At 40.3% G+C, this 27,652-nt stretch overlaps 1 protein-coding gene across 1 annotated transcript in view; it reads left to right on the forward strand.

The window, feature by feature from the left end:
- The first annotated feature begins 849 nt into the window (after positions 1–849).
- marveld2b (MARVEL domain containing 2b) overlaps positions 850–27,652 on the forward strand; it is an 86,563-nt gene continuing 59,760 nt past the window's right edge. The window contains exons 1-6 of the mRNA XM_048593799.1: positions 850–990; positions 7,600–8,823; positions 10,574–10,609; positions 17,255–17,403; positions 23,485–23,656; positions 26,948–26,998. Coding sequence (XP_048449756.1) covers positions 7,615–8,823; positions 10,574–10,609; positions 17,255–17,403; positions 23,485–23,656; positions 26,948–26,998 — 1,617 coding nt within the window. The 5' untranslated portion in view covers positions 850–990; positions 7,600–7,614. The remainder of the gene's footprint in view (positions 991–7,599; positions 8,824–10,573; positions 10,610–17,254; positions 17,404–23,484; positions 23,657–26,947; positions 26,999–27,652) is intronic.

Here is a 27,652-nt window from a genome sequence, read left to right on the forward strand (position 1 = left end):
TAATGCGAACTTTCTGCTGTACAGATTTAGCAATTTCCCTATAACATGATTTTCCATGGTGATTTTCTATAGCACAAGATCACAGAAGAACACAATTATTGCGTTATAGAAGAACTACTTGTATCTTTAAAAAAGTCTCTATATCACTGCTGCAATATTTATAGCATTCTAATGTGGGTTCTGAGGTCTTCATTCACGCTCGTGCTAAATTTATTGTTATATTAAACAATGATTTTAAATAGAGCAACAAGCACCCAGCTGTATGGGCTCCAACTTCTCAGCACAACACTAACACCACTATGGGGACTACAGTGATATTGCAGCTTATCTCAGATGGTCAACTACATATTTATTTAACTCTATCTGTACACCTATCTCCTTTACTCTGGGTTTTGTAAGTATTTTGCAATTCACATTTTTATTTTTCCTCAGTTCTAATGCAAGATTACCGACCTGAAGCATTAACTGTCTCTCTCTCCACAGCTGCTGCCAGATCTGCATTTTCTCTTGGGCTCCACGACTATAGTTTTTACTTCTGTGCATTTTGGGGACCTATCTAATGGAATAGCGATATACTGTAATTTCACACCTGTTTGAATTTGACGGTCTTTCGAAGTCCAATCCAGCAACCGTTGCAGGAGATGGGCTCGTCGAGTGGGGGTGGGGAACTCTGCACGCGCCCAGGTGAGGGGACGCGGGCGGGACTGGGCCTCCGATATGCGCATGCTCGCAGGTGCGGCGGATCGGTGCGCATGCGCTCAGCGGGAGAACGCCCACCTGCGGACACCTGCAGCAGGGCCGACGTGACGTCACTGGGGTGGGTCATGTGACCAGGTCCCTGGCATTTCCGCCATTTCTCCCAGGGATTGGGGAGAAGTTTCTGTTCTGATCCGGAGGTGCCAGGTGGGGAGTGCTTGGTGTTGCCCAGTGGTTATTGCTTTCTGTTTTTACCCCTTCCCCTACAACTGTACCCCGCGTCAACTGCTGACGGTGAGGACGGTATTTTGGTTCTTTCAATGTGGCTGGAGCCCACAGAGAGTGGAGGGTTTTGATCTGGATGGTCCGGTTTGGGATGGGGATGGAGAGTGTTGTTGCTTCTTCCCGAGAACTGAGCCGCACCTTTATCTGGAGCTGGGTTTCCACACGTCCGGCGATGAATTCGATCCGATTGTAGTTTTGTTTAATCATTTCCATAACTTTAAAAGAAAATGCAACGTGCTTTCAAATCTCCGCTGGGAAGCTTTTTTAATCGATAGTTCAGTAATGATGATTATTTCTCCTTACGGCGCTTGTAATGAGGGAGGCATTACTTATTGCGCTCCTGTTGTGATTTTGAAGTTTTATATTGTGCATTGTCTCGCTGATCGCTTTGAATTCTGTAACTAATCTTAGAACCTAAAAACGAATTATTTTTCATTGGTGAGAAACTGTTATCAAAAATGTCTCTCTTTTCTGATACACCAACGACTGAAATCTCTCGATCCTCGCGAAGCGCGTTTCTAGAATATATTTGCCCCAACTACTGGTGGCTATGTATATATGGCTTCGTTAACAGCACAGCTACCGTTTTTTTGCATCTTCCTTTTTGTAAAGGATAGGGGAGGGTGGGATGAAGATCCACCAGAAAGGAAATGGATGCTGATGTAGACTGTGAATAAAACCAAATGGCTAGAAATTTGTAAAATAAAATGTTGGAAATACTCGGATCTAGCAACAATTGTAAAGGGGGAGAGAGAGACAGTCATTAATATTTCAAGCTGATAGCCTTTGCTAATTCTGGCAAAAGATTAAATAAATAAATTGGTTAGAAAGAACAAAACGAAAGATTGAAACAAAATTCAAATCTGGAGAGATTAATTGGCTAAGTGATGATGGTCTAAGTTGGGTCCAGAGGAGATCCTGCTTCTTTTGAGTTTCCTGCTCAAAGGCACATCCAACCCATGTTGTGATCTTCATTGAATAGAGGAAAGAAGTAGATCCTTAATCAATCATAGCCAGAATGGATATCAAACTCTGTACTGAGTAGGTGCTGATCTGATCCACAACATTCATCTAGCTTAACCAACCCTAGAGGGAGTTTCTGTGGCAGCATACACTTTTACAGTTGTGAATAATGGTGGTAGAGACTCCAATTTTGTTCCATAAGCTGGATGACCAATGATATTTCCACCCTTAATGTCTGCCTTTGTATGTTAGAAGGAATTGCAAGTTTAAAACGAATCTCTTTGACTATTATGAGCACACTTTTAATTTCAAAGTATGTTCTTTCATACATCTTTATATACAAAGTCACTAGAATAGTTCAATTTTATACAGTCTTTACATATATAGAACAAACAAAATATTTCTAACTTATACAAGACTTATATTTATATGCATTTAAAACATTTCGGAGGGCCCAAAACTGAATGGACACCCATTATACTTCAGTGGATCAGTGGATCAGTGGACCTTGGTGGCAGCTGCCCACAGCTTTAGTGCATCCCTCAGCATGTACTCCTGGATTTTGGAATGTGTCAGTCTGCAACAGTGGCTCAAGGTCAGTTCCTTGCTGTGGAAAACCAACATGTTTCAAGCAGATCAAAGAGCATCTTTCACTGAGCTGATGGTCCTCCAGGCACAGTCAGTGCTTGTCTCAATGTGAATCCTGGGGAACAGACCATAGAGCACAGAGTCCAATGTCATGGAGCTGCTTGGGATGAATCTACTACAAGCACACCTTTCCTGGCCATCAGGCAGTGGAATGGAATCTCCATCTCGAGCTGCGTGGTGAGAGGTGGGGACAATAGCCAAAGACCTCCTTTAGACGAGTTATAACTGGCAACGAAGCAACCGCTATGGTGGAAACGATAGGAGGAAAAGTAATGAGATTGTTGAACTGTGTTGAATCTGGAAGGTTGTAAAGGGTAATGTGCTCCTGTTGTTCCACTGATCCTTGTCAGAAGCTCTGTAGTAGTCTGAGGTTGAGGATGGCAATCGGATACTGGCTGAGGCACTCCTAATCACTTGATATATTGTTGGCCCTTTCAGAAGCAGGTGACTGTCTAGACTTTGAGGAAGAAATAGTAAAATAATCAGAAAGGGTTTTGTTCTGGATTGATACTAAGTAGATTATCTTAATGCAAATTGTATTTTTTATTATGTCCTTGATTTTTTTTTTTTTTTTTTTTGAAAACATTTGGAGGATCTTTAATCCTTCCTGTAGCATTTCAAAGGCTTACTCGGACATAAAGTTTTTGTCGATGTTCCCTGCTCCTCTCCTATGTTCCTCCAACTCCACACTGTATGACTCTGACTCCAGCGTCTGCAGTTCTTGCTATCTTCTAGTGGTTTAAGTCTGGGAATTTGTAAGTTAGGAGGAGGGAGACAGAGCTACTGTACGTCTGCAAAGATGTGTGGTAGATGAGCAGAACTTGTTAAAGGATATGGTCGGCAGTCTTTTAGATCAGTTGAACTTCCTTGTGTACAACACAAGACAGGCCAGGTTATTGGAAATGGTCAAGTCTGCGTGTCATGGGTGCTTCGAGTATTTCAGTAGCAGGTGGTTTGTGAGAGAACCAAAAACAAATAGGAACAGGAGTAGAGTGTGTCCACCACTCAAGGATCATGGCTGGTCCAATATTCCTCCAGTCCACTTTTCTGTGTTCTCCCTATGACACTTGATGCCCCTTATGATCAAGAATCTATCTATCCCAGGGACTCTGCCCCTTCTGCTCTCTAGCAAAGAGTTCCAAAGTGCAAGAACCGTCTGAGAGAAGACATTCCTTCTCATCTCTGTCTCAAATTTGAAACAGTCCCTTAAGAATCCTATATATTACAATGAGATCACCTCTCATTCTTCTTAAATCCAGTGAGTAGAGTTCCAGCCTGTTTTGTCTTTGCTCCTAAGACAATCACTGGGATCGTGCTTGTGAACCTTCTTTGAACCGCCTTCATAAAATGAAATCTTTCCTTACGTAGGACCAAAACTTCTAACAGTACTGCAGATATGGTCTCACTAGCACCTGGTACAGTTGCAGTAAGACTTCTCTACTCTTATACTCTGACCCTGTTGAAATAAGGGCCAACATTCAATAAGCTTTCCTGATAACCTGCTGCACCTGTGTACAACTTTGTGTGTTGTGCACAAGTAATTTCGAGTCCCTTTGTGTTGCACTTGTTCTCCATTTAAATGATACTTTGTTCTCCCTTCCAAGCTGAAAACCTTCATGTTTTCTCATGCTGTACTCCATTTGGTAACTTTTTGCCCATCTACTTAACCTATGAATTTCCTTAACAAAACTTGTCTTTCCACCTATTTGGCCACAGTATATTTGATTCCTTCCTCCCAAGTCATGAATAGCTGTTGTAAACTGTTGCTATCCCTGTGAAAACCCACTGGTTACATGTCGCTAACTTTTTTTTTCAAAAAAAGTCTCTCATTCCCCATTGGGTTTCCTGCTCATTAGCCAATTTTCTATTGACGCCAGTATACGACCTACAACACTAGGCTGTTTGCTAATGACTTAAACTTCTGTGAGGTACCTTGCCTTCTGGAAGTCGAAATTCAACATGTCCACAGGTTCCCCTCTATCCACTCTGGTTGAGACTTCCCCGACAAACTCTAATAAATTAGTCAAATATGATTTCCTTTTCATGAATCCATGGTGACTCTGCGATTTTCCAAATGTGCTTCCTTAACTGATTCCAACATTTTTCCAACAAGAGATGTTAGGTAATCGGCTTATAGTTGCCTGCTTTTTGACTGTCTTTTTGAAAAAGGATATCACATTGGCAGTTTTCTCAATCTCCAGTACTTTTCCAGAATCCAAGGACTTCTGGAAAATTACAGCTAATGTATTCACTATCACTATAGCTACTTCTTTCAGCATCCTAGGATGCAAGTCATGAGAGCTCGGGGCTTATCTGCCTTCAGCCTCAATAGTTTGAATAGTATTACTTCCCTATTCTTGACACTTAAATCTTTGGTATTAATAGGATGTTCAAAGTATCTCCACTATAAAGACTGATTCAAAAAAGAAGTTTAACTTCTCTACCATTTCCTTGTTCTAGATAACTATCTCCCTAGATTTATTTCCTGAGGGGCCTATGTTCACTTTGATCTCATTCTCTTTATATGTTTAAAGAAGCTGTTATTGTCAGTTTTCTTTTATATCCCTCTCAAGTTTGCTCCCATCATTTATTTTCACTTTCTGCCGTTTTTTTAGTCCTCCTTTGCTAGATTCTAACTTTATCGTAGACTTTTTGTTTCCATGTTTGCTGTTTCTTTCAAATTATACTCTCTGAACTTCCTTGGTTAGTCATGGCTTAGAATTGTTCCTCCTTATAGGGATTTTTTTTGTTGTTGAGTATCATAGACAACCTCCTTAAATGTCTGCTGTTTCTTGCTTATTGTCTTTTCTGCTAATCTGTCTATCTAGTCCACTTTTTAGCTAACTATTTTCGTTTCATTGTGATTCCCATTACTTAAGTTCAACATGGATGTTTCTGACCCAAGTTTCTCTCACTCAAGCTGAATAGAGAATTGTACTGTGTTATGAACCTACTTCCTAGGGATCTTTTACTGTGAGTTCATTTGTTAAATGTGCCACTTTACCAATTAACAGATCCAAGAAAGCCTGTGCTTTGGTTGGCCGTGTGACATTTTGCTCTCGGAAACTATCCCTAACTCTCTGAATTGTTGTCATAGCTACCCTTTCCAACTTGATTGACCCAATCAATATGAATATTAAAATCTTCATAGTTATTGTTACCAATTGCATTCTGTGTAGTATAAAGGATATGGAGTCAGAAGCTGAGCTTGGGTTGGCATTGGAAGTCAACCTCACATTAGAGAGAAGGAAGGGAACAGACCTCACTGATGGAGTCATACATGAAGGAAGGTACTTGTGGTGATGGTTGTAGGTCGGACATCTCTGCAGGAGTTTTGGGTAGATATTTTCTAATCAACCCATTCAGCTGTTGTGACACATCTCCGGAGAAGGTGGCACTTGAACTTGGGCCTCCTGACTCAGAGGTAGCAGGGCCATGCAAAGTATCCCAGGGCAACAATCCTCAGCTGCTGCATCAATGGTCATATCTCCATCACAAAACTAAAAGTGTGGATTCTCACTGCCAGTTTCAACACCATTCTGACTCCTCGGGTACTGAAGCAGCCCATGTCCAAATGCAGCAAACCTGAACAATATTCGGGTTTGGGCTGATAAGTGGCAAGTAATATTTGCGCCACACAGGCCAAGTAATGTCTGTCTGCAACAACAAAATTTCACCAAAGCCCTTTGATCCTCAGTGGCGTTGCTGTTACTGAATCTCCCCACTGTTAACATCATGGGCTTTTCTTTGAAGAGATACAGAAGCATTATCGATACTATGGCTATGACAGCAGGTCAGAAGGTAGGAATCCTGTAGTGAGGAACTTGCCTCTGGACTCCCCAGGCCCCATCAGTCATCTTCAAGGCATAAGTCAGGAGTTTAATGGAATTCTGTGCACGTTCCTGGATGAGTGCAGGTCCAACAACAATCAAGAAACTTGATGGCATTCAGTTCAAAATGGCCTACTTGCTCAGCAACCGCATTCACTCCCTCCATCACTGACATGCAGTAGTAGCAGTGTGTACTATCCACAAGATGCACTGCAGAAATTCACAAAGACTTCTCATAACACCTTGAAAATTGACAACGTCTGCCATCTAGAAGGACAAGCAGATACATGGAAACACCACCAACTGCAAGTTCCATTCTAAGCCAATTCCCCTCCTGACTTGGAAATGTCTTATTTCTTCTGCGTTGCTGGGTTAATATCCTGCCAACTGTATGCACTCCCCTCCCCCTCCCTGTGGCATCGTGGGGTTACCTACACTAAATGAACTCTAGCTCACCACCTAAGGGCACCTTGAAGTGCTCAACAAAACTTATCTCCCAGCACTAAAGATCGCTCCATTATTGTGGTTTCAATATGGTGTGGGTTCTTTTGCCAGTTTGGATGAGTACTGCAGTGTTTGGTATCTTTTGCTTCACCATTTGATCATTTATGCCTTTCTAATGACAGCTCAACTGAAAGGGATTGAACTTTCTGGCATGCTGCAGAGTCCGTATCTTGCTTGCGTAGTGTAGAGAAAGACAGACTTCTAAGTAGGCAGACTTGCTTCTTTGCCTTCCCAAGCTGCTGTTCAAGGACTGCCAATGGCTAAACCTGAAGGGATTGATGATTTTAAAAGCTAGTGCCTAACAGTCCCTGAGGAGCAGGAATAATTTTTGTTAACTCTATTTTCTGCAAGAGTATGTGGCTCCTGTGCCTAAAATCTATTTTATTTCAGTACACCCTGCTTGTCTTCCCCCATTCACAGAAGGATGTGGGAAAAAATTGCTGAATGGTACATGAAGGTGACAGTTTGTAGCATGTTAGACAGCAGGGGGTTTTGATTTTGGTCCATTGGCAAATCTGAAAAATTCTTCAAAGCTTCTTCTGGTATTTTGGTTTGACTGTAAGTTATCAAAATTCATTATCTCCTTGAAATGTAAATATTTGTGATTTAGGCTTTATTAATGTTGAGAAAACGAAATTGGGCAAATAAATTCAATTTTTTTTTAACCTTGCAGGGGTAAGCATTACCAATGTCCTCAGGAGCATCTTCAGGTCAAAGATCAAGAGTTTCTCATGACACTCGTAGGAATCGTGAAAGAGTGTCTCAATATGATGAGGTCCCTCGAGAAGGACAGCATTCGCATCTGTCTCAGCAGGAGAACTTTCTCCCTGTATCAGATTCTAAATGTCTTCAGGACTGTAATTTAGCAGACAGTGCAGACCCACTGCCACCACCACCTCTGCCTCTGCAGCCACCTGTAGGTCCTGAATTTTATTTAGCTGAAAGTGATGACCCTGTGACTTCTCTAGAGTTGAAACCAGTAAGACGTTTCATCCCAGATTCTGTGAAAAACTTGTTCAAAAGTAAAAACGATGATCAACAGTGGAATACAGCACCTCCAACCAATTACATTAGTGAGGGAGTGGAATGTTCGCCACCTGCCTCTCCCACTCCTTCTTCTAAAGAACAATCCAGAGTAGATGAACAGAAATCGGCTAGTTCTTACAGGGACCCATATGGAGGCTCTGGAGGGAGCTATAACTCTCGGAAAGAAACTGAAGTCATGTTGCCTCGAGATCCCTATGATTCGTTGGATCGTCATACCCGCACGGTGCAGAGCTACAGTGAGAAGGTGCAGGTGTACCACATGAAATACTCCTACATGAAGTCATGGGCTGGTTTATTGAGAATCTTGGGTGTAGTTCAGTTACTATCTGGAGCAGCTGTATTTGCCTGTGTCTGTGCTTACATACATAAGGACAATGAGTGGTACAATATGTTTGGTTACTCACGTCCATATAGTCATGTTGCCAACAGTCTGCAAGGAGGATACTATTATGATGGACCAAAAACTCCTTTTGTCATTGTCGTTGCAGGCTTGGCATGGGTTGCCACCATTATTTTACTCGTACTGGGTATGTCCATGTATTATCGGACTATTTTACTGGATTCCAACTGGTGGCCACTGACTGAGTTTGCCATTAATATTGTCCTGTTTATTCTCTTCCTGGCTGCTGCTATAGTGTATTTAAATGACATGAATCGTGGTGGGCTTTGTTATTATCCTCTCTTCAACACTCCAATAAATTCTACGTTTTGTCGTGTAGAAGGGGGACAAATTGCTGCAGTCATCTTCCTGTTTGCTACAATGTTTCTTTATCTCATCAGTTCAATTGTGTGCCTAAAGCTTTGGAGGCATGAGGCAAAGAGGAAACAAAAAGAATATGCAGAATATGAGGTAATTCTTTTTAAACAGAATAAACCCAAACGCATTCCCATCCCCTGCTTCATTCTTAAGAGTAAGCAATAATATTTTCACCACATCTGCTTTGGTTATCCAACTGTGTTTTTGTTTTGCATATGTCAAATTACTCCCAACAAAGACCAATACATTGTTGGTGTGAAAATGAAAAATGGTTCTTGAATCTTTGATTGTGTACTGCCCAACTGGAAGGATGGATGTCATCTTGGTTTAGCAGAGAATTGAAGGGGTTTTCATGGATGAAAGCTGATTGCTTCAGTTTGTATGTTGAGCTGTTTTGCCTACCATTGAAAACATTTCCAAGCCAATCAGTGTTGTCACTGAGCTTTGTTAATGCTAATTTGGTGATCACTATTTGACAACTTGACACTTCTTTCACCTTTTCTGCACTCTGACCCACTGTGAAGACCACTTGTACACAAGTTAGAAAATTGAAGCTAAATCTTGTAATTTGGTAAACAGCAGAGAATTCATTCTGTGGAACCCAAACACAACAGGTTTCTGAGAGAAGTAGGCACAGTGAGCTCTATGGTACAATAGGTTCACTTTCTAATCTTTTTGAGATTTTAATTCTGAAATGTCACAATGAACAAGGTCTAATGCAAGGAGTCAATGTAATAACCCACTGAGATGACTGGATAAAATGGAATGAGTTCCCAAATTGTCTTTATAGAGTCATAGTCATAAAGCGCAGAGGCAGATCCTTTGGTCCAACTCGCCCATGCTGACCAAGTTTCCCAAACTAAACTAGTCCCACTTGCCTATGTTTGGCCTATATTCCTCTAAACGTTTCCTATTCATGCATCTGTGCAAATGTCTTTTAACTGTACCTGCATCTACTCTTCCTCTAGCAGTTCATTCTACACACAAGCCACCATCTATGTCAAAAAGGTTTCCCCTCAGGTCCCTTTTTAAATCTTTCCTTTCTCACCTTAAACCTATGACCTCAAGTTTTGAATTCCCCCACCTGGGGAAAAGACCCAAAAAAAAAAAAAGTTTATTTCAGGTTTCTGATTTGCAATTTGCAGTGATCTTTGTATCCTAAATATTCTGAGCCATTGTTTAAACAAATCAACATTGCTGACCGATTTTTTTTTTCTTTTTTTAAATAAAACTTGCACCAATCAAGACACGTTGATGTGAAACAAAGCAGAAATTGCTAGCAAAACACAGCAAGTCTGGCAGGATCTATGGGAAGAAAGCAAAATTAACCTTTTGAGTCCGATGACAACTCTTCAGAACTGTTAGCTAGGAAAAGTGGTATTTATGCTGAAGACCAGGTTGGAGGAGGAGGGGGCAGTTGGACAGGGGAGACTTGAGTAGATAGGTGGAGAAGGAGTCCAGAGAGAGAAATATGAAAGGAGTAGGTAAACTAGGTGATTAAAGACAGCCATTCAGGATAGAATAAAAACTTAAGTGATAAAAGTGGACAACAGAGGTTCTGGTGCTCGGGAAGCTGCAACCCCTCTATTGATCAACACCTTTAGAATGAATTGAAGGACTTGAATTAGGTTGGTGAAGAAATTCAGAATTATGTGCTTAGCCCAGGGCTTGTATTACTTCTATAAACAAAAAAAAATAGTCATTTCTCAGCCAATTCATTTTGCCAATTTAACAAAATTCTCAAGGAGTTCCATGTTATAGGTTGCAATTCAATGTATCTAGTGTTTGTGTATTAGGTTTGAAAACATACTTCTGACATTTTTTAATTGTACATCTTTCCTAGATGAGAAGTACAGAGGCTGGTACATCAGTGGAACCGGTAAGAATGCAAATCTATAGTCAACAATTCCACACTGTTTCCTAATTTGATTTCTTTTCGAAAGAGGGTTATTCATATGCACTAACTTGCCTGCTGAGTTCCATTAGGAAATTATTTGCTGTAGCCGTTAAGGTATCACAAATGTTATTACCGCAGACTATTTCATGGAAGATCAAATTAAATTACGGCAAAGTTTTAAATTCATAAGACCATCAGATAAAGGATCAGAATTAGACCATTCGACCCATTTATTCGGGTCCATCATTCAATCATGGCTGATATGTTTCCCAAACTCGCTCTCCTGCCTTCTCCCTGTAATCTTTGATCACCTTGCTCAAGAACCTATTTATTTCTGTCTAAAATAGATTAAATTACTCGGCCTCCACAATCTTCTGCAGCAATGAGTACCATAGATTCACCATCCTCTGTCTGAGAAATTCCTTGTTATCTGTTATGAAGTATCGTCCCTTCACTCTGAGGCTGTGCCCTCTGATGCCAGTCCCTCCTACTAGTGAAACACCTTTTCCACGTCAACTCTAACCCGGCCTCTCGGTATTCTGTAAGTTTCGGTGAGATCCCCACCCCAACCAACCTTCTAAACTCCATCAGAGTCAGAGTCCTGAAACATCCCCCATTGTCACAAGCCCTTCATTCCTGGGATCATTCTTGTACACCACCTTTGGACCCTTTCCAATGCTATCACATCCTTCTTTAGATATGGGGCTCAAAACTGCTCTCGGTATTCCAAATGCAGTCTGACCAGAGCCTTATACAGCCTCAGCAGTACATCTCTGCTTTTGTATTCTAACCCTCTTGAAATGAATGCTGTCATTGCATTTGCCTTCTTAACTGCCAACTGAACCTGCAAGTTAACCTTAGAAGAATTCTGAACTAGAACTGCTTAGTCCCTTTGTGCTTCAGATTTCTGAAGCCTTTCCCAGTTTAGAAGTAGTCTACACTTCAGTTCTTCCGACCAAAGTGCGTGACCTCATAACTTTCCCAAATCGCATTTCATTTGCCACTTCTTTGCCGACTCTCCTAGCCTGTTCAAGTCCTTCTGTAGCCTCCCTGCTTCCTCAAAACTAGCTGTCCCTCCACCTATCTTTGTGTCATCCACAAGCACAGCAACAATGTCCTCAGTTCCTTCGTCCAGATTGTTAATGTATAACTTGAATTGTTGTGGTCCCAACACTGACCTCTACAGAACTCCACTAGGCTGCCATCCTGAAAAAGACCCCTTTATTGCTACTCTCAGCCAGTCCTTTATCCATGCCAGTAACTTGCCCCTAACACAATGGGCTGTTATTTAGCAGTCTGTTGTGTGGTACCTCATCAAAAGTCTCCTGGAAATCCAAATAGATAACATTGACTGGTTCTAACTTTGACTAACTTGCTTGTTATCTCCTTAAAAATTTGTAACAGATTTGTCAGGTATGACCTCCACTTGATGAGGCCGTGCTCAGTCCTATTTTACCATACACTTCTAAGTACTCAGCAATTTCATCCTTAATAATGGCCTCTAAGATCTAATCAATGCAGAGGTCAGGCGAACTGGCTTATCTTCTGCCTCCTTGCTTTCTTAAACATGGATATTGCATGAGCCATTTTCCAATTCTCTGGGACTCTCCCTGGCTCCAGTGATTCCTGAAAGTTTGCCACCAATGCCTCCATGATATCCACAACTATCTCCTTCAGAACTCTGCGGTGCAATCTGTCCAGTCTTGATGATTTATCCACCTTCAAACCTTTCAACTTCCCCCAACATCATCAGCTTAGTGGTGACCGCTACAGTCACATCTGCCCCCTGACTCTCTTGAAGTTCAGGTATACTACTAGTGTCTTCCACCAGTTTTTAAAGACTAATCTTCACCACATTTGTATGTTTTTCTCTTTTGCTTTTTTGCTGTCCCTGACTTTCCTTGTTAGCCATGGTTGACTTGTCCTCTCCTTAATATGCTGCTTCTTTCTTAGCCTGAGTTTCTGCTGTGCCTCCTGAACTATCCCAGAAAATCCTGCCGTTGCTGCTCTACCATCTTCCCTGCTGGGCTCCCCTTCCAATCAATTCTGACCAGCTCCTTTTTAATGTCTTTTGTAGTTACCTTTGAATCAATTGCAACGATATTACAATTGAGTAAACTTCTTGTTCTCCACCTGCAGGGTGACATTATTATGGTCACTAGACCCTACGAGTTCCTTTACCTTCAGCTTCACAATCAAGTCTGCATCATTTCACATCACCTAAGTCGGAATTGCCTGTTCCCTAGTGGGCTCTGCCACAAACTGCTCCAAAAGAATCATCTCTCGGCATTCCACATGTTACATTTTCTTGGGATCACTGTCAGTCTGATTTTTTTCCAGCCCACCTGTATATTGAAGTCTGCAATGTTAATTCTAACAGTGTCTTTCTTACATTCCTTTTCTATCTCCTGATTTTATTTTCTGTCTCACATCCTGACTACTGCTAGGAGACCTGTACATAACTCCCATCAGGGTCTATTCTTTGCAGTTCCTCAACTCTACCCACAGATTTCACACTTTCTGACTTGATCACCTCTTGTTATTCATTTAATTTCGTTTACTAGCCAGGCAACTCCATTTCCCCTCTGTCCACAAGCCTAGTTATGTGATTCACCCAGATTCTGGCCCCAGCATGATTCGGATGGAGCCATTGGAGCAACTTCCTCCTTCCCCAGTACTGGGGTCATTGTTCCACGAATTCAAACCCATTTCTCCCATGCCAACCTTTAGAGCCATGTGTTTACCTCTCTCATCTCATTTACCCTGTGCCAATTAGCTCATGGGTCAGTAGTAATCTGGAGATGATTACCGTTTTGGTTCTGCTTTCTAATTTAACTCCTAGCTGCTCATTCCCTTTCCTTTTCTGCCTGTTTCATTGGTACCTACATGGACCACAACAACTGGATCTTCCCCTCCTGCTCCAAGTTTCTCTGCAACCCAGATGAGATTTCTTGAATCCAGGCACCAGGCAGGCAAGCCAACTTTGGTACTCTTGCCCCTTGCCACAGAACTGTGTATTTGATTTATTATTGTCGCATTTATGGAGATGTAGTGAAAAGTATTGTTTTGCATGCTAACCAGACAATTCATACCTTAAATAATTACATTAGGGTAATAGAACAGAATGCAGAATATAGTGTTACAGACAGAAGGCGCAGAGGAAGTGTCTATTCTCCTGATTGTTAACCTTGATTACAACTACATTTCTCTTTTTCTCCCCACTCTTGACTGGCTCCCTGTACCATGGTGCTGTGATCAGTTTACGCATCCTCCCTACAGCCCCCTCTCTCATCCTCACAGGGTGTGAGGGTCTCAAACCTGTTAAACATGCTGAAGGCTGAGGCTCCTGCAGCACCACTTCTTGGATCTCTCTGTCTGCCTCGCTCATGGTCACACCCTGCTGTCCTGACCGCTGACCAAATTTGAGGTGTTTAATCTGAGGGCAAGAAGAAAAATATTGAGTCAGTTACTTTCAAACTCATAAAAATGATTTGTTGGCAAATGGTATAATTTTGTGTTGATCCATACAAATCAGCAAGATTTTTATTTTGGTTCCTGGTTTATTAGTTTCTCTTACAAGGCAAATAATCAGCTGTCTGATATTAGCTTCAACATCAACTGTGCAGGGTAAGTTCAGTCGACCACTTCTGGTTGTTATCCAATAGCTGCTTATAAAATGTCAGTTCTTACAGGTATTTGAGGACAACAGGAATTAAGGGATCAGGTGTACTATATTTACATAGCTCACTCAAATAACCAGATAGAGGTGTTCAAAATGCAAAGTTTTCATTGTCTAAGTAGAGTGACAATGCTAACTACTAGCAAGGTTGGCAGCTGAAGGACAAGGATTTGTGGTAATTGATGAGCAAGAAGAACTGAGTTTTTTTGTTTGTCGACATATGATTTGAAACACAATGCCCCTGAATAGTAGCAATATTCAAGAGGAATTGGATTAATATTTGGAAAGGAGAAAAACGTGCTATTAAAGCAACAGAAGAAGGCAGTGGAACTAAGTTGATGGCTTTTTCAAAAATGGAAGTGTGTAATGAGCTGAATAACCTCCTTAATTGTATTATTCCTTGAGTTTTATTCAAACTCACTTTGCCAAAATCAGAATTGAACCCAAGACTGCTCAGTCTCCATATTGCCCAGTTTCATTAACTAGCTACTGAGAAACATTTTTTTTTTTTTTTGAAAATTATTTCAAAATAACTTTAATAGAGCATTAAACTTGAGCACAATTAATGATTTTAAAAATGTAGCTATCTTGGGCTCTAAAAACTCAATCAGTGATAGAAGGTAATTATAATATATTGAGTGAGATTATAGGGTGTGAGGTGCTGCTTTCTTTTTGAAGACGTTACATGCACTGCTATTGAATTGATTGAAAACTGCCAAATAAAAGCAAAATGCTATGGATTCTGGAAATCTGAAACAAACACTGAAAATGCCAGAGAAACTCAGCAGGTCTGGCAGCATCTGTGGAGAGAGAGAGAGACATACACAATTAACATTTCAAGACAATGCCTTTTCAAAACTGAAGAGTTCAAGATATTTGGCAATTATGCACACAAAGCTATTGGTTCTGGAACTTAAAGCAATTTCTCAGTGTAGCAAACTACTTGTCAGAGGAGTAGATATGGGATGGAGTACAGATTCCCAATTGGTGGGACCACCACTATTTTTAGAATCTAAGTAACTCAATGCCATTTGGTGAAATTTGCAGGTAGTCAAACCTAGACATATCGTGGCACCAGGAGTGACAACTTAGAAAGAATAGAATGAGTTGCAAGGCATATGTAAGAAGAATGCTGGCAGACTAAATTCAAAATAGGTGATTGTCTAAGGAGGGAAACATTCATTACAGATCTTGAATGGTATTGATACAAATTCATTTGCAGTGTAAGATGTTGGTAGTCGTAGGCATTACGTGCCCAAAAGCCACAAAGCAACGATCTATAAAACAAGTAGGATACTGAATTACATTATCAGAAATGCAGAGTACAAGTCCAGAAGTTATGCTGTAACTTTGCATGCTCTGGTCACCCTTAAAATGATCCCTACAGCAAAGGGACCTAGTGTTGAAAACAGTTATGAGAGTTAAAACAGCTGCTCCGATTTTAGAGATTTTACTTGCAGGGAAGGCTGGAGAAGCTTGGGTTTTTCGTCCTCGAATGATGCCCAAGGGTTAGTTTAATCAAAGTTGATAAAATATTAAATAATATTGTAAAGGTCATACAGAAAATAACTGAAGAGTGAGAAGACATCTGTTCAAACTTGTAGAAGCAAAATTATCGCTATCTGGACTTTCCTCCCAAGTGTTTCAATACAATGAACTTTCCCTTCATTAGTTAAAGCAAAGACCTAGAATTATGTAAATGTCTGCAATGAATTCCTGAAATGGGCTGTTTGGCCTTTCTCACCTGTGCTTTGAGGTGGTGAGCATGCATCAAAGACATGATATTCAAGTTATTCTATATACTTTTCAAACAGGCTAGAGCAGTCAGCTCTGGGATCATGTAATCTCAGTAAAGATTCTTTGTTGATGCTTTTGTAATGTGCACTCAGTTGCTTTGTGAATGGGAAGGTGAAGAAGAACAAGGCAGTGACATATTGGACATTTTAAATCTGGGAGACAAAAAGATGTGCCCAAATAATTTGTGCAGTTGAAACATCTTGATCATGTTCTTGTACAACAAACTTTTTATTAACTGGTGCGTATGAAACATATTTACTTTGTATCTAAAGACATTTATCAGGAGGTCATCTGATACTTGGTTCCTATCCTTTTCCTTGTAACTGTGCACTATCTAATGAGAAATCACCTCCTCGTCCTCTACGTGTAATTCCCCAAATTGGAGACAGAAACTTAATGTAGCGCCCCTCCCGTTATCTTACTCGAAATCAACTGAGCTGAAACACCAGAATTTAAATAAAGACCTTCATGACAAGCATAATACAAATCTGCACCTAAATTACCAACTGAGTCAGCTAGGATGGAAAACTTCAGTCCTAGCATGCATTTTCAGTTTGTGGCATATTTCAGAATAATCAAAATCCAAAGACTAAAGAGACAAATATGAACATATTTAACATAATCATGGATTCGGGAAGAGAAAGTATATTACAAGTGATTACGTTTCCTACATTGCAGCAACCAATCTTTTCAGTTTTTTTTAAATTCGCTTGTGTAATGTTGGTATTGCTAGCTAGGCCAGCATTTATTGTCTACCCAGTTGCCATTGGGAAGGTGGTGGTGAGGAGCTACACTTAGTATGTTGTCAGTAGACCCACAATATTAGGAAGGGAATTCCAGGATGTTGACCCAGTGACAGTGAAGGAATAGCATATCTTTTATCTAAGTCAGGTTGGTGAATAGCTTAGAAGGGAACCTGTTGGTGGTGGTGTTCCTATCTGCTGCCCTGTCCTTGTAGATGGATGTGGTTGTGGGTTTGGAAGGTGCTTTATCAGGATCTTTGAATTTATTCGTTGGATATTGGGGCTTTGAAATGTCCTGAATAATGATTATATATTCTTGGGAAAAGTCAGCCGCACCTTTATGCAGTCCTTCTAACTCCTAGGTTCCATAAAAGTATAACTCCAGTTTGTGTTCGCTTTTAATTATAGAGTGCGTTGGGAGTTAACGGTGATAGATCTGTAGCTGTTGATACAAACCAGAAAGAATTGCGACCAGGTGAAATGAAACCTATGGTACTAAGTGGATATATTCCTGCAGGGCATATTCCGAAACCACTTGTGATGGCTGACTACGTAGCGTGAGTATAAGTTTACAAATTTAAACTTTTGAACCCTAGATCCTGTGTGAATGGTGTTGACAAGTGGGGCTGCATACTGTATGTAATAAATAAAACTGAGACAGGTGAGGGGAGCGTTCTTCTTTCTTTTGCACAGTTTCAGCTCTTTAACTGGGGGTGGGCGGGGTGTGTTTGAATCTCAACATGGCAGAATGTAAATTTAAATTTTTTAAAGTATTTGCAATTAAAAAGGTAATTGTTATGAAAACCCACCTGGTTTACTAATGTCCTTTTTTAGGGAAGGAAATTTCTCCATCCTTACCTAGTCTTGCCTACCTGTGACTTCAGACCCATAGTAATTTGGTTGACTCTGAATGCTCTAGTGAGCCGCTTGTTGGATCAAAAGCAAGAAGTAGAAGAATAAAAAAGGAATCCTTGGAACCTGCTGTACCATTCGTTATGGTCATGGCTGAAATTCCAACTCCATAGCCTGTTCCTGATTTTCCCCATATGGTTTGATTCCTTTTGCCTAAAGTGTTATATCCAACTCCTCTTGAAATCAGACAATGTTTTGGTCTCAACTGCTTTCTGGGGTAGCAAATTTCACAGGCTCACCACTCTCTGGGTGAGGAAATGTCTCCTCATTCCAATCTTAAATGGTGCACCCCATATCGTTAGACTGTAACTCCTGGTTCTGGATTCACCCACCACAATATCCTTACTGCATCTAGCTTGTCCAGGTTTCTGTGAGATTCTATTCCCCCGGCCTCAATTCTTCTGACTTCCACTACATACAACCCTAACCAATTCAGTCTCTACCCATAGGTCAGACCTGCCATCCTAGGTAAACCTTTGCACTCCCTCTACAGCAAGAACATCCTTCCTTAAATAAGGAGACAAAAACTGCACTCAATATTCCAGGTGTTATCTCACCAAGGCTCTGTATAATTGTAGCAAAACGTCCCTGTTCCTGTACTCAAATCCTCTTGCTGTGAAGGCCAACATGCTATTTGGTAACTTAAACATGCAGATCCACGGGCTGTTACCTCACATGACAACTGGTTTATGAGGACCCCCAGGTCCTGTTGCATATTCTCCTCTCTCTATTTATAACCATTCCACTAATCAGCCTCAAAAACAAAGTTGCTGGAAAAGCTCAGCAGGTCTGGCAGCATCTGTGAAGGAGAAAACAGTTAACGTTTCGGGTCCGGTGACCCTTCCTCAGAACCTTCCTCAGCTAATCATCCTCCCTGTTTTTGCTACCTAAGTGGATAATTGCATATTTATCCACATTATAATGCATCTGTCATGCATTTGCCTGTTCAGCTTGTCCAAATCACACTGAAGCATCTCTGCATCCTCCTCACAGATCACCCTCCCAACTAGCTTTGTATCATCTGCAAACTTGGAAGATCTTGCATGTGATTCCCTCATCTAATCATTAATAAGTATTGGGAATAGCTGGGACCATAGCACTGATCCCTATTCCATTCCACTCATCGCTGCCTGCCACTCAAAGATTTCTTTCTCCTCTTTTGTTTTCTGTCTGCCGAACAGGTTTCTATCCATCTCAATACACTACCCTAATTCCATGTGTTTTAATTTTACACACACTTTGTTGAAAGCCTTCCAACAGTCTAAATAGACCACATCCACTAGCTCCTGTCCATCAACTCTACTAGTTATATCCTCAAAGAATTCTAGTAGATTTGTCAAGCATGATTTCCCTTTCATAAATCCACGCTGACTGTGTCCAATCCTGCCACTGCTTTCCAGATGCTCAGCTAATAATCTGCTCTACAGTTTGGCCCTCTACCAACATCAGGCTGACAAGTCTATAATTCCTTGATTTATCTCTGCTTCTTTTCTTTAAGTAGAGGGTTTACATTAGCTACTCGGACCATCAGCATTGACCTAGGCACTGGAAATGACAGACCCAGCACTGTTGACCCTGCAAAGTTCTCCTTAGCAACATTGAGGCACTTGTACCAAAATTTGGAAAGCTGTCCCACAGGTTAGACAAGCAACAGTCTGATGTTACAAAAACAGAAATTGTTGGAAAACTCATTTCTGGCAGCATCTGTGGCGAGAAATCAGAGTTAATGTTTCGGGTCCAGTGATCCTCCTTCACAACTCCAGTTTCTCCAGCAATTTTTATTTTTGTTTTTGTTCCTGATTTCCAGCATCTGTAGTTTTCAGGTTTTTTTTTAAACAGTCTGACGTCTGATTCTAAGTGTAAGACTAAATCCAAGACACCACTATCACCAGCCCTTGGTATGTCCTGTTCTGTGAGCAGGATGGACCCAGCAGAAATGTCAGTCCAGTGGTATACAATCAGAAGGTAGTTGTCTGTTCAGTCCTCAACATGCATTTTATTTCCCATGGCATCAGGTCAAGTGTGAACAAGAAAACCACCTGCAGATTACTACCCACTTTGTCACCCAACCATCCCAATCCCCCTAACTAGAGAATCAGTACTCCTCCACTTTAAACACCAGAATAACACTTGGACGAAGCACTGAAGGTGCCAAGGAGACAGCATGTACTCTGGATTGGGGACTTTAATGTTCATCAGCAAGAGTCACTTAACAGTGCCATGACTTGCAGAATCTGCAAGGGCATTGCCACTGGACTAGGTCTGTAGCAGGCAATCAGGGAAACAATGAGGAAATAACCAACTTAATCTTTTATCACCAAAAAACTGTTGCAAATGCATCTGTCTGTTGCAGCATTGATAGGAGTGATCAACACACAGTAATTGTGAAGGCAAGGCGTAAGCAATTGCTTTTTTATTGCATCAAATTTTAGATAAATCTGATCTTATCTTATCATTGGCAATCTGTATATTTCAAATCCAAATTTGAAAGAATACTGATAAGTTACAAGGAAATACCCCAAATTATGTTCTAAACTTAGTTAGAACAAAAAAGGAGTCCCCAGAAATCAGAAAACAGCCCCTGACAAAATTAATGTCATTTTTTTATTAATAGCCCTTGGGAATTGAGTTTTATTATTTTGGAACCCCCTCCAAGATCCACGTAGCTTGTGTGGGTGAGAGCAGGGACTACATAATGTATGGGCAAATCAACCATGGTGCAGGGAGGGAGTGAAAAGGAATGTAGTTTTAGGAGTCAGTATCACTGGGGAAATAGACACTCTGCAATCGAAAATGTGTCTCAATGACTGGTACCAGTATTAGGGAAATCTTGGGACAAGGTGTGATGAACTTGGAGCGGGAGGGGAAATGTTCAGTTGTGGTGTTTAAGAGTATCCACAGCCCAGGTAGGATTTTAAAAAAAAAAAAAAAACAACTGCTGAAGGAGTAAGAGTTAGCCAGAATGAAAAGCAGAACCACGAAGTTGGTGAAATTTGGATTTCTACCTGAGCCGTGAGCAAATCGGCACAGGATAAGTAGATAATTGAGCTGAACCATGCATTCAGAGATTGGTGAGAAATGAGTTTCAATTGATGAAGCACTGGCACTGGGGTTGGGGGGCGGGAGACAGTACTTTTGATCAGATACTGTAAGGAACAGTGTCCTGGCAAATTGAATGACGAGGACTGTAAAAGGGGAGGGAGCAGAGATCAAATAGACTTTTTGTTAGCGAGGTTCAAACCCGCATCCTCTGAATATTAGCCTGGAGTTACTGGATTATAGTTCAGTGACATTACCACTACATCACTGCCTCCTGTTTCTGTCAGAGTAAGAAAAGATATCTATAAAGTAACAAAGTGGAATAGTTCAGATGAAGAGATAGTAGGAACTGCAGATGCTGGAGAATCTGAGATAACAAGGTATAGAGCTGGATGAACACAGCAGACCGAGCAGGAAAGCTGACATTTTGGGCCGAGACCCTTCTTCAGAAAATCATTTTCTTTCCTGCTTTTCTGCTCCTCTGCTGCTTGGCCTGCTGTGTTCATCCAGCTCTACACCTTGTTATCTTAGTTCAGATGAAGGTTGGTTTAGAAGACCAGGATAAAAGCTTGTCCATTTATTTAAGTTCTGATCCACTCCAACTTATCTGAGTAAGGTACAAGCAGGAAATAGCTTAAAAATCACTATCTGAATGCATGGAGCAAAGCAGTAAGATAGATGAACAAGTGGCGGAAATACGTGTAAATGATTCAGGCCTGATTGTGATTACCGACCTATGGTTGCAAGATTGCCATTGTTAGAAAATAAGTGTTCCAGGATGCAAAACATCTCTAAAACATTCAGAATGACAAAAGAGAAAGGACGACACTCATAGTAGATAGATGATATAAGGGCATGAGTGAGAAATGGACTTTCCAATTTGAATCATTGTGGGTGGCAATGAAGAATAGCAAGAACCAACACTGCTGGTAGTAGTTTATTAGCCCGAAATCAACAATCTAATAGAGCATTAAACACCTAATTAAGGGAAACTTTAACTTTCATAAGGACTTGACCCATAAAAATTGCAATTGTTTCCTGGAATAAAGCTTGTAGAACGTTTTTACAATAGTTTCCTGGAAGAATGTTGTAGACTCAATTAGGGATAAAGCTCATATTTAGTATTGCTCAGAGTTAATAATCTCGTAGTAAAGTACTGGAAATAGTGATCGTGATTAAGTTAAACAAAAGTTTGAAAATAACACTCCCCAATAATCTTAACCGGTTGCATAGGCATGAGATAACATTGGATAAATAGACTAAAATATACAATGGAAGACATTTGATCAAGCTGTTCAATATGTTCGTTTAAAATCTAATCCAAGATCCATTCAAAGCTTATATTAAGGTAAGCATTAGATTAAAAGAGGCAGTGTGGGTGGATGCTGGCCTAGTGGTGTTGTCACTAGATTGTTAACCCGGAGGTAATGTTCTGGGGACCCAAGTTTGAATCCCGCCACAGCAGATGGTGGAATTTGAATTCAATAAATATCTGGAATGACCATGAATCCAGTGTTGATTGTCAGGAAAAACCCATCTGGTTCACTGATGTCCTTTGATTCCAGACCCACAGCAATGTGGTTGACTCTTAACTGCCCTGTAGGGAATTACCACTGGGCTATAAATGGCCAGCGATGCCCTCTTTCCATGAATGAATAAAAAGGGGAAAAAAGTCTGAGCCATGAGTGTTTTAAAAACAAGCAAAGGGCTACTAAAATGCTAATAAGGGAGAAATGGCCTTGAATGAGGTTTTTAAAGAGTTTTTACAATTATAAGGAGAAGGGAAGTAGCTACTTTGTTCCTTAAAACAGAGATAGGAATGAGGAAATGTTAGACATTGAAAAGTTGTTTTGCATCTTCTCACAGCAGAAGTCACAAATTGTAAACCGGAAAGTGGGTAACCTAGGTGCTCTGAGCCAGGAAATTAAAATGCAATAAGTCTCCAGAACCTGATAACCTACACTCCAAATTTCTAAAAGAGCTCCAGAGATAATGAATGTCCTGACCAATTTTCCACAATTCCCTACATTATGTAATGGTTCCAGACAATTAGAAGTTAATAAATATATCACTGCTATTCAAGAATGGAGGGGGAAATAAAGTCACATCCCACCTGTTAGAGAATTCAAATCCAGTTTTAAACATTACAATCAAAATAATTCCACTGATTTTTGTAAAAAGCCAACTGGTTTGGCAATGGATGGAAATCAGTTTTTGGCACAAGAGTCACATTTCATCCATATCCGGCAATGTTCTTGACTCTTGCTGGATTACGTCCGAGAGAAGTACTTGTTGTATCAAAACCATTTCATTAAATAGGCTGGCCACTTCGCACCTTGTGACATGGAGGTTGTCAAATGCATGTTGTCCTTGGCTACCCAAGTGTCCAACATACTGAGAATTAAAAGCAGGTTAATATGGTTCTTAATCTGAAATTGATTTGTGGTGGCATTCAATGAGCAACTGCACCTAACTTCGGAGATAAGTTCATCAGCATCTCTTCCCCACTTTAATGTATCCTGTTAGGAAGATTAAATGCTTTATACAACAAATGAAACTCTGACATTTACAACTTACTTATGCTCATTCAGAATATCAAAATTATCCGTTAGTTGCTGACATGAGTTTGCCTTTCATAGAGTTTTAAAAGAACGTGGTGTTGAATTTTTGAGTTTTCTCTTTTTCAGTAAATATCCTTCTATTCGAACCCCTGAAGAACGTGAACGTTACAAAGCTGTATTTAATGACCAGCATGCAGAGTACAAAGAGCTTCATGCAGAAGTACAAACTGTTCTGAAAAAGTTCAGTGAAATGGATGCTATGATGAGCAGACTTCCTCAACATGCAGAGACCCAACAGGTTAGTGCACCGAGTGTGATGAAATCTGTCAAAATGTCTGGATTAATATCTTGGAAGATATTTAAGCTGAAGTGGGATCATTTATATGTCACAAAATCTAAAGTGTTTGGTAGCTCAACAAGTGCAACTTGGTAGAGGTAATTGCAGCTTTGCCTTGTGAATTTGATTGAAATATTGGCTGCTACTGGAGGACATTGCTTTCCCACTGTCACCAATGACCTAGAGGAATTAGACTAGACTGCCACTAGATTCTAGTAATATTCTGGGAACCCTGGTTCAAATCCCACTATGGCAGATGATAGAATTTGATTTCAATATATAAAAACGAAATCTGGAATTAACAAGTAAGATGATGACCATAGTTGATCATTGGAAAAACCCATCTAATTCACTAATGTCCTCTAGGGAAGGAAACTACAGTCTTTGCTGTAGGTCTAGATTCACATTTAGGCCAGACCAGGTAATGTGTTTGAGTCTTGACTTGCCATCTGGGTAATTAGGGATGAGCAATACATATTTGCCTAGCCAGCAATGCCTTGATCTAGAAAGTGAATAAACATGTGTTGCCGTTCCTCATAAATTTGGAGTTGCAATAACTTGTGCAAGGTCTGGCCTTCAGGTAAAGAACTAAGTGGATGTCTGGATGGCATATCCACATGACTATGAAAAGTTCGATGGTGGTATTAGAATGACCGTTAACTCCTTGACCCAGATATCTCAAGCATATTAATCAGTAATTTTTCTGTTGCTGGTTGAGATTTTGCACTGCTCAAGTTATCTGCATAGAGTTGTAAATTATTAAAATCATCATTAGCCTTCAAGCAGTGTGACTATTTCAAATATTATTTGTTGGTTTTGCAATATCCTGAGGATCTGAAAAGTGTTGCATAAGTTGCCTTCTTTCAAGATCATCAAGATGTAGACACGCATATAAAGCATATATCCCTTTTAAGTCCAAAACACGTAATTGCATATTCATCCAGTAGAGGGACCATATTTCTGGAGGTAATGCTGATCAAATTTACTTAGCTCCTGGTTGGGGTATGTAAAAAGTGAATAAAGTTATATATTTTATTAAAAGAAACAAATCCAATGATCTTCTTTAAACAAACATCCTAAAACCTACATGATTATCAATATATATGAGGATTTTTGTAAGAATTCAAAAATATATATTTCTGATAGCATGGTGGCACAGTGGTTAGCACTGCTGCTTCACAGCGCCAGGGATCCAGGTTCGATTCCTCCTTTGGGCAACTGTCTGTGTGCAGTTTGCACATTCTCCCCATGTCTGCGTGGGTTTCCTCCGGGTGCTCCGGATTCCCCCCTCAGTCCAAAGATGTGCAGGCTAGGTGGATTGCCATGCTGAATTGCCCGTAGTGTTCAGGGATGTGTAGATTAGGGGGATGGGTCTGGGTGGGATGCTCTGAGGGTCGGTGTAGACTTGTTGGGCTGAAGAGCCTGTTTGCACACTCTAGGGATTCTGAGTGTAAGTGATTTGAGTTAGTTCATTGTTCACTTAAAAAAATTCTGTGACTCATGAAAGGAGTGAGAAGAGGAAAACAGTGCTGTTTCAGTACTTCATTGTTTATGACAAATCAAATGCTAAATTCTTAACTTCTACATTGCTTTAATCAATTGTTTTAATATGCGCATTCTCTTCTTTCTTCTTGAATGTGGCTGGTAAGTCCAGCATTTGCTACCCATCCTTAATTGCCCTTTTAAGGTGGTGGAGAGCTTCCTTTTGGAAGTGCTGTGGTCTTTGTGTTATCAATGTGCCCATAATGCTGTTAGGAAGGAACATTCTAGGATTTAATGACTCGGTGACATTGAAATAACTGTGTCATTTGAAGTCTGGATAGTGTGGTTTTGAGAAAAAGTTACAATGGTAATGTTCATATATGTACCTACTAGCCAAGTTCTTCTACATGGTGGAGGTTGTAGATTTGGAAGGTTCTGTCAAGGAAGTTGTAGCTTTTCGTGATGAAACTTACAAAATTTTATTTTAAAATTCAGAAATCAGAAGGAACCATTTTTGGACTCTTATTGCTTAACTTTTCTTTATCTCTGCTAAATTACTTGATTCCAACAAAGGCAACTTTTTGATATAATAATTGACCTCTCTGCATGAATGAGGGAGGGAGCAAAATGAAGCATGGTCTGTACCTCATTCCATTCTGTCTTGCTAGGAACGGTGCATGTTGTTTGTTTACTGAGGATAGAATTGAATTTGGCCCTACCTCACATTCTCGCTGGCTACACTGACTCTTGAGGACTGTACATGGGTAAACGCACACTTTGCACAATTCTAAGAATCTTATGTAATCAAAACAGCCTGAATTATTTATTGCAATAAACCAGCAATCCTCGTCTAGTGAAGTGCATGTTTGAACTTGACTGCAAATCTGGAATTCTAGGTCGTTTATGGTTTTGATTTAGCAAGATTTATTTTTGTTACTGTATTTGTGTACCAACTTGCCCAACTGTGAAGTAACATTCAAGACCAACTGGAAGAACGTGCAAATTAAAAAAACTAGATAAAAACAATGGAGGAGTTCCAAGGATTTAGCATTTGAATTGCCATACACAACGAAATACTGAAACAGCATTGCTTTCCTCTCTTCACTCCTTCCATCATCAGTTACTTTTCAATAAAAGATCAAATTGAAACTGAAAAGTGCCTTGGAGCTTACAAGTTTTGAGTGAACCAAATGTTGCCAAGTACTGAACAACATTATTAAATCCACCTTGTCATTTCTATACAAGTAAGAAAAAAACTAAAACTGCAATTTGCACAACAATTACTTACCCAAAAAAGGCCTTTGTAATATTTGAGAAAAATCTGCACATTTCCCTCTTTACTATTTTGAAGGTGAGTTTTCATTAGATCCAATTCCTTCCACAGTTACTAGGAACGTTCTGGTACCTTTATCAAGAGGCCATTGAGTATGGTACCAGTAGAGCTCTGATTCAGCCACTGCAGAAAGTGGGAGAGCATCTTGGAGTGGCTTAATTTCACTGTCCATCCTAAACCAAGCCACCACTTGTATAAACTTTATAGATTTTTTTTTAATGGAGGACTTCAGATCAGCAAACTTTCTTCAGGATTTACAATTTTATTACTCCAAATGTGTTTAGAGGCAGAGAAGAATGTTACTATTTGCTAAAGAAAGCCTTTACAATGTGTAAATGTTCTAACAATGGGAATAAGCTTGAGCTTCATGTTTAATTGGGCAATTGAACATTCTGGATTAAGGTCGTATTAAGTATTTGCATGTTTTCTAACTTTAGGAGTATGACAGGATCACAAAAGTTTTCCATGAATATCAGAAGAAAAAAAATGTAAGTAAAGAAGAAACATTTTTTCAGGAAGCTTGTCTGTTGTGAAATTGCATTCGATCTCACCTTGATGAGAAATGTGAATTAGTGATGGTGATTGGAAATCCTTATATTGTAATTAAGATGTTCCATATCCTGGTGACTTGCCCCAGTGATATCAGCAACATTCTGTTGCAAAGCATTTCTATCTATATGAAAATAATTTATCATGCTGTTAGCTCAATGTTAAGCGTCATTGAATTTCCAGAAACCGTTTTTTTTTTTGAATGATTGAGACTTTCTATACTTAAGTTTGAAGGCTTGTGCAACTTTTATGAGCCTTGTGTCCACCTGATGCAGTTAATCTGCTTCAACAGTGGTCAAAACTTTCATATTAGACTATAGAATACCTTGGCTGCCTGAACGTGGAGGTGATCGTTGATGAAAAACCAGCTAAGAGATAGTAAGAACTTCAGATGCTGGCGTCAGAGATAACAGTGTGGAGCTGGAGGAACACAGCAGGCCAGGCAGCATCAGAGGAGCAGGAAAAGTTGATGTTTCGGGTCGGGACCCTTCTTCAAAAAAATAGATTTTCTGAAGAAGGGTCCTGACCCGAAACGTCAACTTTTTCTGCTCCTCTGCTGCCTGGCCTGCTGTGTTCCTCCAGCTCCACACTGT

Source organism: Rhincodon typus, chromosome 3 (genome assembly GCF_021869965.1).
Source record: "Rhincodon typus isolate 14 chromosome 3, sRhiTyp1.1, whole genome shotgun sequence".
NCBI classification, from domain to species: domain Eukaryota; kingdom Metazoa; phylum Chordata; class Chondrichthyes; order Orectolobiformes; family Rhincodontidae; genus Rhincodon; species Rhincodon typus.